The sequence below is a fragment of the Motacilla alba genome, chromosome 3, assembly GCF_015832195.1.
Source record: "Motacilla alba alba isolate MOTALB_02 chromosome 3, Motacilla_alba_V1.0_pri, whole genome shotgun sequence".
Taxonomy (NCBI): domain Eukaryota; kingdom Metazoa; phylum Chordata; class Aves; order Passeriformes; family Motacillidae; genus Motacilla; species Motacilla alba.
Genome location: NC_052018.1, coordinates 64,423,945 through 64,436,829, shown reverse-complemented (window position 1 = coordinate 64,436,829; position 12,885 = coordinate 64,423,945). Strand labels below are relative to the sequence as shown.

At 40.8% G+C, this 12,885-nt stretch overlaps 1 protein-coding gene across 8 annotated transcripts in view; it reads right to left on the bottom strand.

Annotated features, from left to right (window-relative positions):
• Positions 1–12,885, bottom strand: part of MAP7 (microtubule associated protein 7) — a 110,411-nt gene that overhangs the window by 75,313 nt on the left and 22,213 nt on the right. Inside the window, exon 1 of one of the 8 annotated variants that reach the window (XM_038130966.1) lies at positions 1,738–2,395. The exons of the other annotated variants lie outside the window; for them this stretch is intronic. Within the exon in view, the coding sequence (XP_037986894.1) occupies positions 1,738–1,750 (13 nt within the window). The 5' untranslated portion in view covers positions 1,751–2,395. Of the gene's footprint in view, positions 1–1,737; positions 2,396–12,885 lie in introns of those variants that run through there. 8 annotated transcript variants of the gene reach the window in all.

Below are 12,885 nucleotides of genomic sequence, written 5' to 3'. Positions count from 1 at the left end.
AAAAGCCTGCAATCTAAGATCAGGAACAAAAAAGGGAGAAATTCTCATAACTATCAAGGAAAATAGTTAAGCATGCATGAAGAGTAATAAGCCATCAGATAGTGCTAGCAACCCTTTATTTCCAGAAGCACTAAGTTTCATTTGCCCCACTTAACTAATAAATCCAAAACCCCCCAAATTATTCACTGTCATAAACTCACAATCTTATTTGGAGATTAAAGAACCTCATACTCAATTCACTTTCAGAATAATATGATAATAATAATATGATAGCCATGATTTAAGCAAATGAAAGCTGCAGACATCAAATCAGGCCACATTTACTAGGACCTCTGATTGTTCAGTGAGGACAAATGCACCCTGTGCTGGGGCTGTGCCCTTGGGAATGGTGCCCTGATGGGCAAGGGCTGATTGATCACTGCTGTGGGCTAAAGGCAGGCACAAAAACATAAGGTAACATTAGGAGCTGCTGACTCCTCTGTTCACAGCATCTATGGTGACTTCCACCCCTCCAGGTTAGCTCTAGAGCCTGACACCCATTGTAGGGGGTGGGGGGAAATACTGCTGCAGCTGGCACCTGGGGCACAGAGGATCAAGAAAAGGGCCATCTCCATACAGGGACTGTGAGCTGTCATTCCAGGAGGGGAAAGAAGGGTCAGATGAAGGTGTTGAACATAGAAAGCATGATAGTCTCAAGCTACTATTGAATATCAGGCTACTTCCAGGCATACTAAGTAGCACTTACAGCAAAGGAAATAAAAAGCAATTAAATGATTACTTCAGAGACAGTTCATAGTGAACAAAAAGAACAGTCTTATGACATAATCCAAAGTTTACAGAATAAACACAGGAGGCAACTACCAAAAAGTCAAACAGACTTGCAGAATGACAAAATAAGACAGCAAAAATGCACCTTCATCAAAAAATGGCTTATTGTTTGTTTTAGGTTTTTAAAAAATATTTTTGCTGTGTTTATTTACCAGAAAATAACCTAAATGAAGATAGAAGGGAAAACACAAAATAATACTCTTGTTTTCATGCTGTGCCTGTACAAAGTTGAATAACTAAAGAGATTAAAAGTTACAAAAAGCACCACTAATTCACCATTTGGAGAGTAACTCTGGCAGTGCTTCCATAACACAGAACATCTTTTGCCAGTTGTCTGGCCTAGAGTGGATGAAGGAAAGGAAATATTCTGTTACAAAGTTGTCAGTACTTTTGTAATTGACATATTGCACTGCAGCTGTTTTAGCAACTGCAGGCCCTAGCTTATGTAAAAGACTTCATTACAGACAAACAGATTCCTGTTTTGCAGATTTGAAGTTAAAACTAATTAGACTGAATGATGTTGTGAACAAATAGATAACTGCACCATATATCAAGAGCATGGCTACTTACAACCAAGAAGTCAACTTTAAGAAGTAATCTGGTGTTTTAGAAAATAATTCGTAATTAATTACTTAGATATTAATAACAGATACTGCAGAAAAATAAAACCTTTGCTTTCATAATCTACCTTGAAAAAAAGAAAATCAGAATATCAATGTATTAGCAGATAACTCTTCTGCAACCCCTTGCATCATGTTAGACTCCTTACAGTTAATTGTAAAGTGAAAGTACAAAGGAAAACTACTACATGCATCCCACAACTAGAAATAATGTTTTCAATGTACAAATTTTAATTGGAAAGCCATTTAAAAGGTCTTTTTCTGGAAACACAAAGAGCAAGGTACTTACCTGTTTCATCCATTATATTCAGTACTGAACACTCATTTGCACTGCAGAGGCCTACTGTGCATCCATGGCATGATCCATATCACCCTGTATGCATGGCTTCAATCTCCCAGCCTACATTAAAAAAATTCAGGCCAGCAATTTTGCAAACCTGAAGTGGAAAGGAGGTGGTGTCATGGAAGAAAAAGGCGCAGGTTCAGAAAGCATGGAGAACACATGCCATCAAGGGATCCCTTCGAGGTCAAAACTGACCCGCTCTCACCATTCCTGGCCCAACATCTGATCAAAATGGAGTTTGTCACATCCACAGCATCATGAGATTATATTCAAGGACAGGGAGGGGGGAGAAGTCTGCGGAGCACTTCCCTGTGCTCTGCGTCAATAGATTTGGGCTTAGCCTCTGCTAAGCAGCTCAAGCCATCGGTTATTGGTGCTGGCAGCTGTCTACCACACTGCCCCACTTCCTATTTCAAAACACACTGCCTGGGAAGGAGGCCTTGATCAGCCAGCTCCAACCTGCTCCCAAATAAAATAGAGAAGTCACACAGTGGAACCTCCATGTTTGCCTTGAACAGACCTTCAATTGTTTAAAACACATCTTCACCTCCCTTTTCAAACAGCTTAATGCAAGGATAGTTACAGCAATACTAAAAAATACAACATGCATTTCAAGATCAAAAACTGAATTGAGATGAGGCATTGATTTTAAAGAATTTTTGCATGTGTACATAAGCAGATTGTTTACTTAGGCATTTCCAAGATTTTAGTATTAAATACATTATTTGGCATTTTAACATTTCTTGGACATCAGGTAATTCTTGATGTTTATTTCTTTCTATTGGCTTGATAACAAACCAGCCTCTTCAACAATCATAATGCAGTCATTAATGTCAACACTTTGCTCAATATGGCAAAACAGTTACTAGCAAAATAATAGCAACTACTATACAACTTCCCTCATCCTCAAAAAAAATGCTAATAGCATATTTAATCCAGATTTTAAGAAATACCTGTGCTCTAGGGCCACCTACTCTATATGCCATGTTTAACTTCCCACTAAGAAATAACACACATCTATGTAATATGACCAAAAATAATTCTCCCCTGCAATTCTCTCATTACATATTTTGTTATACATTTATATAATGAAAATCGGATTTGTCTCACCAACAAAATCACGGCATCGTTATACCTCTCATTTCAGTACCAACAGCTAAAAAACATGCTGGTTCTACACTAACCCTTTGCTAAGCCATAATAACTCCTGTACTCATGTGGCACAAGGGCTTCTCCCACCCACTGCGTGCTGGCCCATGCACAGGAGCTTAAGAAGGCACTCAGCAGTCAGTCCTGTCCTGCAATGTGAAAAGCAGCCATGTGGCAGTGGTACAACCAGGGAGCCTGGGAGAGTGGGATTAAGCATGTGGTTCTGTCAGAGCCTTCCCATTTACCCTCAGCAATGATAGCTCCAGGAGCACTAACCAGCACTTAGCCTCTCACAAATTGGATCTACATCTTTAGATGAAAACATTCCTATTCTCTGCTCTTTGATCATTCATTTATTCACATTATTGGTTCTGATGCAAATATTCTCCTTCAGTCCTACAACTGAAAAAGTCTGAAACCAAATTTTACAGGGAGACTGGCTACCCTCTCATTGAACTGTAACTAAGGCTCCAGAGTTGCTCCCGTGAAACTGATGGTTTTATGGAATAGTAGGGAAGTAGACTGCTAAACATTATGTAGTTTGAGTTGCAAACTCAAAGCAGAGTGCAAATATTAATTACCTTAGATTAGGAATACTAAAGATTAATTATCATTAATGTTATTACTTTTGTTCAGATGATGAGAAGGTAACTTGCTCTGCAAGAGTCCCCCTTGAGGTACAGCACATTAAGTATGGAAAACACACAAACAAATCCAGAATCCAGTTCACTCAGAGGATGTCCAAAAACACCTCACTGATAGTGACTGCAAACCAGAATTAAAAACCCAGGGAGAGAACAGGTTAAACTAACAACACCCCTCCCAGCAATGGTTCCAAAAGGAGTGTTTGTGCATTCTGATACATTCACACACAGTTCAGATCACATGGCCGGAGGAGGTAAAAGCTATTCTATCACTGGCATGTAGGGTAAATTAACTTGCTAATTCACTTTCTAATGCACAGTTCACTGAGCATGCAATTACATAAAAAAGGAAAATAAAAACTCATGCAGTCAAGCATATTAAATTTGTCCGGGTTTCTACATTATACAGAGTAGGGTTTTTTAAAATTCTGATAAATACATATTCATCAACAAAACCACATCATTCACCTTTAAATCAAGTCACATGCACAGCAGCGAGCATATGCCATCCCTCTCTAGCACTGCCAGACAAAAGCTACATTGCCAAAAATAGCCACAGAGAGTGCTGGAGTAGCTGCAGAATGCCCTAGATACATTTAGGCCATAAAGATTGAGCAGCACTAATGCAAGGAAAACTTAGGCACTAAGGTTCATAACAGGCCAGGGCTGAAAAGAGAGAGGAAGATGAATTCCCATCCTTGAAGCTAATTTTTAATAGATGTTATTTTAGCTCAGTTTAAAAGGGAGACTTAAAAGGCAAAAAGCTGAGAAATGCAGAGCCAGAACACACATATATATACACAAAACATTATAGAAACAAAATGTATTAGAACCCTTGGTAGAGGCTTTCGATGAAAAAGCCAGCTAAAACAAAAATATGCGCCGTTTTTTTCTTTTAAAAGGAGAGTATATAGAGAGTTGACTTTACAAGAGCACTGTCCTGTGCTCTGGAAGATGTTTCTCCGAATTAGTTTCTCAATTGTTTTTAAAACAGGATTTCTTCCTACTCCTCTTCTGAAAGGAATAGGACAATACCTTTTTTTTTTTTTTTTCCTAGATCATGTACAATACTATAAGCTGAAAGAGCTAAACCAGTAAAGATCAGGGTGCTAAGTGTTTAGGTCAGTTTCTATTGCACCAGGGCTGCTGGCAACAAGTAGGCCCCTGTCCGTCTGTTAGCAGGGTTCATTGAGAGAGCTTTAAACTAGACTGGAAGGGAGCTGGGGACATAGGCTCAACAGAGATTAGGTGTGGGAAGGGGATGTGTAGCAACCACACTAGTAGGAAAAGGAGGCTAAAGAGAGAATACCTCAAACCAGCACAAGCAGCCAAAGATGTAACCACAACACAGGATTCTGGGGCATCCCCCTGCATCCCCACAGGGATATTGGCACAATCAAACAGTTCTGTAAGGTGCCTGTATACAGGGCACACATATGAGAGAAAAACAGGAGGAACTGGAGATCTCTGTGCAGTCACAGGGCTTTGACCTCATCACAGTTACGGAGATGTGATGGGATAGCTCCCCTGGGATGGGATTACTAAAACATTGTCATGCAGTGCCATGTGCTGTTTAGGAGAAACAGATCAGGAAGATACAGTGGTGGAATTTCCCTCTATGTGAGACAACACATAGCATGTACCAAGCTCTGTCTAGGGATAGATGATGATCTAAAGGTCAGGAAAAAAGGACAGACCAGTAAGAGACACTGTTGCAGGTGTTTGCTGCAGGCCATCTGATCAGTAGAAGGAAGCAGATAAGCCCCTTCTACCAGCAGCTCGAAGCAGCTTTAAAGCCACAGGCACTGGTTCTTGAGGGGGTCTTTAACCACCCTGACACCTGCTGAAGCAACACAGCAAAGAAGAGTCTAACAGTAGAGAAGGTTCCTGGAAAGCACTGGTGATAACCTTCCTGTCACAGGTAGTAGAGGGCCCCACAAGGAATGGTGTGCTGCTTGACTTCATGCTACCAAATGGGGAAGGCCTTCTTGGAGATGTAAAATGTTGGGAGCAGCCTTGGCTGCAGTAACCATGAGATTGTGGAGCTCATTATTAGGCGAGGAGGAAGCAGGGCAGCAAGTAAGATTATAACCATGGACATCAGGAGAACTGACTTTAGGCTCTTCAGGGATCTTCTTTGAAGAATCCCATATGAACAGGCCCTGACGGGAAGAAGGCTCCATAAGAGTTGAGATCACTTCAGCCAGGCTCAAGAATGATGCATTCCAGCAAGAAAGAAATCAGGCCAGCAGGGCAGGAGACCTCCATGGATGAATGGAGAACTTACTTCATTCATTCAAGTAAGTCATTACTTTAGCACAAGCAAGTGTCATCAGAGAGTCATCTTCATAAACTTCAGCCATTTCATTTCAACAGATTTTGCATGCACTGTGTGTTTCTCAGTCAAATACTCAGAATGACCAGAGCTAATCTCTGCAGCGGAGAGAGCAGTGTTCTATCTTTCTAATGCCATCCTCCAAGTTACCTCTGAGGAAGAAAGCTCAGTCTGAGTGAAGAGATCATTGCCTTTATCAACTGACTGAGACAAAATGGATTTCCCCAGATTAGCAGAGGATTGCCTTACACTGGCAGGAAAGGCTTCACCTTTAGGAGGCAGATCAGCAGTAGAAAGACGAGAGGCATCTCCACACATGCCCTGCCCCACTGACTGAGTGACTCTCCAGGTGGGCCTTCTTAAATTGTCTGTGAACTACCTATTGCTCTTCCTTTGTGTCTAAAAATGTCTCCGTAATAAATTAGCCTATCAGTTATTCATCATACCTGTAGAGATGTATTATATTTCCTTTTCCTATTCTTTACATGTTAAACCAAAAAGTGGATATTTCAACTACTTGCTTTCTAGTAGACAGGAAATAATCATAATTATGGGGCTGAACAGTCTCTTGACAAGACATGCTTTCACTGTAGATTCAATGTCCTCAAAAAACTATTTTAGTACATTAACAGAAAAAGCTTCTGAAAATCTGAACAAGCAGCCACTTCCTTTCCCCCTACACCCCCCCAGCAGTAATAGCACAACCTATTTTTTTTTTCTGTAGAAGTCAGTAGTCACTGTGGCATGAGAATAAGCAGAAGTCAGGTGTCCTTCACTGTTCTGTTGACTTTGCTCATGACCCACTGTGTGAGCTCTGTCCTTCCAGCTGCACACAGAAGGGCAATGCCCCCATATCCAAGAGCAAGCTAGTATAGAAACATCAAAAAGAACAACTGAGCAGAAGCATTGGTACTGAGAGCAGATCTCATGTTGAAAACACTCCCCAAATCCCAAAGAGCATTAGCTGAAAACAGCTGAGTGCATTGGCTTAAGACCAAGAACAACAATGTAAAGATCCCTTTTGAAAGTTCAATCTCTTTCATGGCTGTCCTGAAAACAACCTGTGTAAACCAAAGTATGGCTGGACAGGGGGAACATGGCTGGCAGCTGACAGATACCACAAGTGTTCTGCAATTCCCATTCCAGGAAGGGGAGGGAAAAATACCTCTCTCTTGGAGTCCTCATGAGCCATTTGCCACGAGTAAGACCTGCAGGTGATCCAGGTAGTCTGAGACAAGTCATTAGATGCTGAAAAAAGTCCTCTTTCTGCCCAACAATGTGATCCAAACACACAGAATATTTTTTTTATTCTTAACCCATAATTGCATGTTTGAACACACAGCTTCAGCAAAAACTTTCTCCAACTATTTAGTATGAGCTTTAGGATGCCAATTTGATTTCAAGTTTTTCTAAGTGTAGTTTATGTCACTATACACATTTGGAGTTCAGTTAGACCCATATCTGCAGATTTATTTTTTTAATCAGCTATTTTGATTAATAGTATGGTTATTATTTGCTTCCCTTGTACCAGTGCTCTAGAAGATGAGAGAACTTAAAAGTTATTCCACACACTTAAGTACCTAAGCAATGATGTCTAATACACTCTTCAGTAGGACGCTGTCAGGAGAGTCATGGCTTCCACTGTTGAGCAAAAATAGGCAAGTTTCAGTCACAAGAAGTCAGCATTAAGCAGCAGTGCATGTAGGCTTCCTTAATAAGAAGAGAGCAGTAGAATCCAGAATCTTGTAGTGCCATAATTTGCAGCTTCGTAGCATTAAAGAAAGAAAAATATTTCTGTTTATTACCATCATTACGGAGCTCCTAGAAATGCAGGCTAAAGCAGCTAAAGTTAGTTTCACTAGGATGTTATTACTGGAAAGACATAGGAACTTCAACAAACAGCTCCAAGATAGACCATTTTCCTTAGGAAGTGCACCACCTTTTCCCAAATGCTTCAGTGTAGTGTCAGTGTGCTATACATATAACTACTTTATCCATGGGAAGCATGTACCCTTTAGAAACACTGTCCATTCACTTTAATAAGCACATCTGTATCCAGATGTGACTACACACCTACACATCTTTTCTGTGAGAGCTGCTAGGAATTGTGCCTTGCCTGGTGCACCTTTCCTCCCAGCTGACCTTTTCTCCTAGCAGACAAAATTCTGTGGAAAGAACAGTCTCTCCTGCATTTAGTTAAGCTGTATGTTTGGCAAGTCCTTGAAGGACTTGCTCTGGACCAAGGAATCTGGTGAACAGCTTTAAAAGACAGAGCCACACTATCAAACACAGCAATTACTGAACAGTGAATAGAGCCTGAACAACCATGCAGCAGTTAAGTATTTGATTCAGTGGCAGAGTAGGCAGCCTCATTACTCCCCAAAGTGTTATTTGAGGCGGTTCATAAGCTGCAGCCAAATCCTAGTCTTAAGGCAGCAGCCTTGTTAGCCGATGTTAAAGCACTTGTGACAAAAAAAAAAACCAAAAGAACACAACCCAAACAAAGGAAAAAACCAAATAAAAAGCCCCCAAACAAACCAAAACTAAACAATAACAACAAAAATCCAACCAAAACAACAAACTGAAAAAGCCTCCCAAGCCTCCAAATAGCCAATAACTTTTGGGACAGGTTCACTATTAAATAATGCAGACTTTAGAGACCACATATCAAAGAACTGAGTGGACCATGTCACTTCATTTGTGATAGCCTCCCTGAGGCACAGGCAAACTGTATCAGTACAGTCACTTCTGTAGCTTTTGTGTTTGAAAATGCTGACTTTATACATCCTGGATGACATCCACAAGCCATCATTTTAACATTTCTCTCTTTCTGACTCATGATGCATCGTTTGCAATAAAATAAATGCAGCAAAGTTGAATTCAGTGCCAGGTGCCCCCAGCATAAGCAGTGCAGCAAATTGATGGTATGGCTGCAAAACAATCTAGACATTTACTGCCAACAGCATGAGAACAAACCCAAGGAATCTGGATCCAGTCCAGCAAAGCTTCTCTCCCGTTCTTGTAAAAGCAACTTCGATCTCTGGGAAGCTCTGAAGCACGAGTCAGATGAGCTACTGGCACACAAATAGCCACTATTCCAAGTAAACAGACAGCGCAGGCTTCTGGGAAGCCCAGGTAAGTAAACATTGCAATAAAACAACATGAAGTGTGAAAAAGCAAAATTTCAGGAACAAAAGATAAAATTAAAGCAGAATTCTTCTTTATAATGACTCTTTTCCTTGTGCCAGAAGCTCTTGACCTATCTTCCCATCAAATCCTATAGAGCCCTGTTCTCTGATGAGGGCAGGCTGGGTATTTCAGGACTGAAGCCCTTTGTTTCTCCATACAAGTAATACCAGGCTGTGCTGGAGCAGCTCTGCCTGCAGTCCTGCCACAACGCCCTGACTGAGGAAAGGGATGATTCAGACCATACATTTTATAAGTCCCTTGCTCCAAACTCGCTTTCTGCAAGTTGCCTAATAGCCTAATAATTCCTTACTTGCCAGAAAAAAAAGTTTTAAAAAGTAGCTACTCCACTGCAAAATTATCAACCTTTTTATAGTTCTACTATTTTGAGATACAAAGCAGGACCACCAATAATTCAGAAGATAAACAGATCTGGATTCAAAGGCTGATGAGAAACTTGCACCAATTTCTTCAAGGCAACTTGAGGTACTATACTTGTCCTTGGGAGCATTCTCATTCTTTGAAATGGATATCGTATGGTTATTTTTTCCAAGCAAGACTTAGACCACTAATTGTTTACTTGCAAAATGCAGTTCAGTTCAATAAAGCCAGAGAGATCCAGACAGGGCAATAAGTGCTTTCAGTCCATTAACAAGAGAAGAATAAGTGTTTTATGTGTGGTCAGATTTGCTACTTTTTCAATTTACTTTGCTTCAGAAGAATGACAACAGGGACAAAGTTGGCCCAGCCTTTGTAATGGTGTTGCACAAGCCTAAGCATGCATCTTCTTGCCAGACATCTTTAAAATTCCCCACACATAGCTCTTCTCAGGACAAACTGAGCTCTGCACTACTCCTGAGTTACAACTACATAGGGCAGAACTACAGTTGTGCAAAACATTTGCAACTCTGAAAAGAGAAAACCATTCAGTTGCAACTATCCCATGCAATATTTTAAATACTTCAAGGTCAATAAGCCTTGTATTTATTTCAACTCCTATGCAGAGAATTCTTTAAAAGACCTTTGGGGAAAAGGTTTTAAAAACCATGGGAAAGGAGCACACATGACATCTAGCTTTTCAGCGCTCATAAACAGAAGTACCTTTACTAGGTGGACTTCAACTGATACCATGGGATATCTTTCCAGTTGTGACAGCTGACTACAAAATTTAGTGTCCATCTATTTGTAGAATTAACTACAGCAGGCAATAGCCTAGCTGAGCTTTCCCCCCCACTCTCTTAGAAGGAAAGTACTTGACACAATAGGGCAAGAACAGGACCTAGAATCACTGTCTACAAGCTTTGTGTTTCATTTTGCCAAAGCCTGTGACGCAATCAATAGTGCAACCTCTTCCCACACTCCTTTGGCATTTATAACCTGCCTATGTCTGTATTTTTTAAAGGATTTAAAAAAAAAAAAACCACCCAAAACAAACCATACCTCATTTCCTCCATAGATAAGTGTTCCTATTTTGTTTACCTGGGGGTGAAGGAATGGCTTCGCAATATTAACTATTGTTCTTTCTCAAATAACCTATTTCAAGTATTGGAAGAGTTGTCAAGTGATGCCTCACAAACACCTATGTCACAGTATGTGGGTGAAGGGTAGTACCCTACTTGCTCAAGGGCAGATACAGGGACAAAGGCTTCCCTTCATGTCAAAAGCACTAAGCACGTAACCACAGCATTGCTCTGTATTTTGCCACAGCAGTCAGCAGCAATCCTTGCTTGGAAAGCTTTGACACTAAGATATCCTCCAAAAGGTACCCACAGACAGGAGAAATACAAACACCACTGATGAAAAAAGTTTAGCCAATAAACTTCACCAAAATCACAAACCACACTATAATATCTAACAATGTCTTACCCAGGTGGGACAGCGAATGGAAATGCTTAAAAATTTATTATTTCCCAGGCTGACCAGGCAGCTCTGCATCTGCAAAATCTACCAAAAGATACTCAAACTGCATAGAAGATTGTAACAACTGTTGTACATATCTACATCTTAAGTCCATGAATAAGCAATCCGATGCAGTGGCAGCAGAGCCAGCAAACCAGCCTGGCAGGCAATGTCCATTTCCATCTGCTTGGCCACCAGCACCTCAGCACACAGAGCTCTTGGCTCTTCTGGCACATGACAGGCAGAGCTCAGAGCACCATGACCATCGTGCCATGCAAGTGTCCCATTAAAGCAGCCCCCACTCTGCAAGCAGCAATGTGTGAGCAGCTCTGACCAGACACAAGCCACGCCAGCCCGGCCCAACCAGGTCACCGAGTACAGCACCAGGAAACAGCAGAAAAGGCACAACTGCCAATTAACATAAGCCTCAACGCTCCACTTACTCAGCAGCCAGTTGTATTCAACACAAATTAGCTTCTCTTTCAGTACAAAGTCCCAATTAATCTTAAAGGCATGCAGGACACCAACAGACTCCCGATTCTCCTCATTTTATTTTTCTCCCTTTAAAAAGCAAAGCATAAAACATAATCCAACATTGCACTGCTTTGTAGTGCAGCACAAAATAAAGGTATTTGGAACGTGGCTTTAGATTTTATAATTGCACAACAGTGTGTTATATAACAGAAAAGCCAGATCTCATTGGATTTTCCCATTTAAAGATCCAAGAGTGCAAAAGAGAACAGAGGTTTAAGCACATGCACACAGTGATTTCACATCTTTTAATACCTACAAGTAGCAAAGTCTTCTCAAAAATTTACAGGCAAAGCATGTTGTTAAAAAATGTATTTGTGATATGTACCTCACAAACATACATATGTTATGCTCCATATTAAATCTGTCTGGAGGATACAATAAATGCTGTTTTTTACTTAAAGAACATTTAAGCAAAAGGAAAGTCTGACAAAAAGAAAGGGAGAAAAACCTTGTGCAGAGAATGGAAAGGAGGTGCACTGTTACTCAGCCAGTAAGTAATTAGAACCTCTTTGGCTGACTGTTTTTCTGCAGAGTAATATTCAATAATCCCTACACAGCATGAAATATTTGAATCAGATGGGAAAGCTCTCATTATAATCACTATTGCCAGGATGTTCTGCAAAAACAAGTTCCCTCTCCCCAGAGAGGGAAACAGATACTGTTCCTGTAAATGCTACTAGACATTATATTTTTTCTCTAAGTCACAAGAACTTCCACGTGAAAAGGCAGTCACTGCAGCATGGGTCTCAGAGGGACTGTTAATCAATAACTGGTTATTTTCCAATAACCAGTCTCAGAAGGCAGCAGCTTTAAAACTGAAAAACAAGCCTTCCTCAAGTGAAGAGTATGCCTCAGTTTTTATAAATATACTGTTATGCCATCTGGAGAAAAAATTTTCATGAGGATATGTAGTGACAGGACAAGGGGGAATTGGCTTCAAACTGAAGGAGGGTAGGTTTAGAGTAGATGTTAGAAAGGAATTCCCCATTGTGAGGGTGGGGAGGCACTACAACAGGTTGCCCATGGAAGCTGTAGATGCTCCATCTCTAGAAGTGCTTAAGACCAGATTGCATGGGCCTCTGAGCAACCTGGCCTAATGGAAGGTGTCCCTGCCCACAGCAGGGGGGTCAGAACTATATGGTCTTTAAAATTCCTTCCAATGAAACCATTCTGTGATTCTCTTGACTTGTGTAATTCTCACTGTCTCCCAGCCTCCTAGCTCGGTGTACTCCCACACTACCTCAGTCCACCAAAGTGAGGTCAGGTTGGATATTTTGTGAAGAGAATTTGAGAAGAAGGAGGATGGTAAAAGTCCTTCAAAAGTAAGCCAATGCCTCTCCCTCTCCT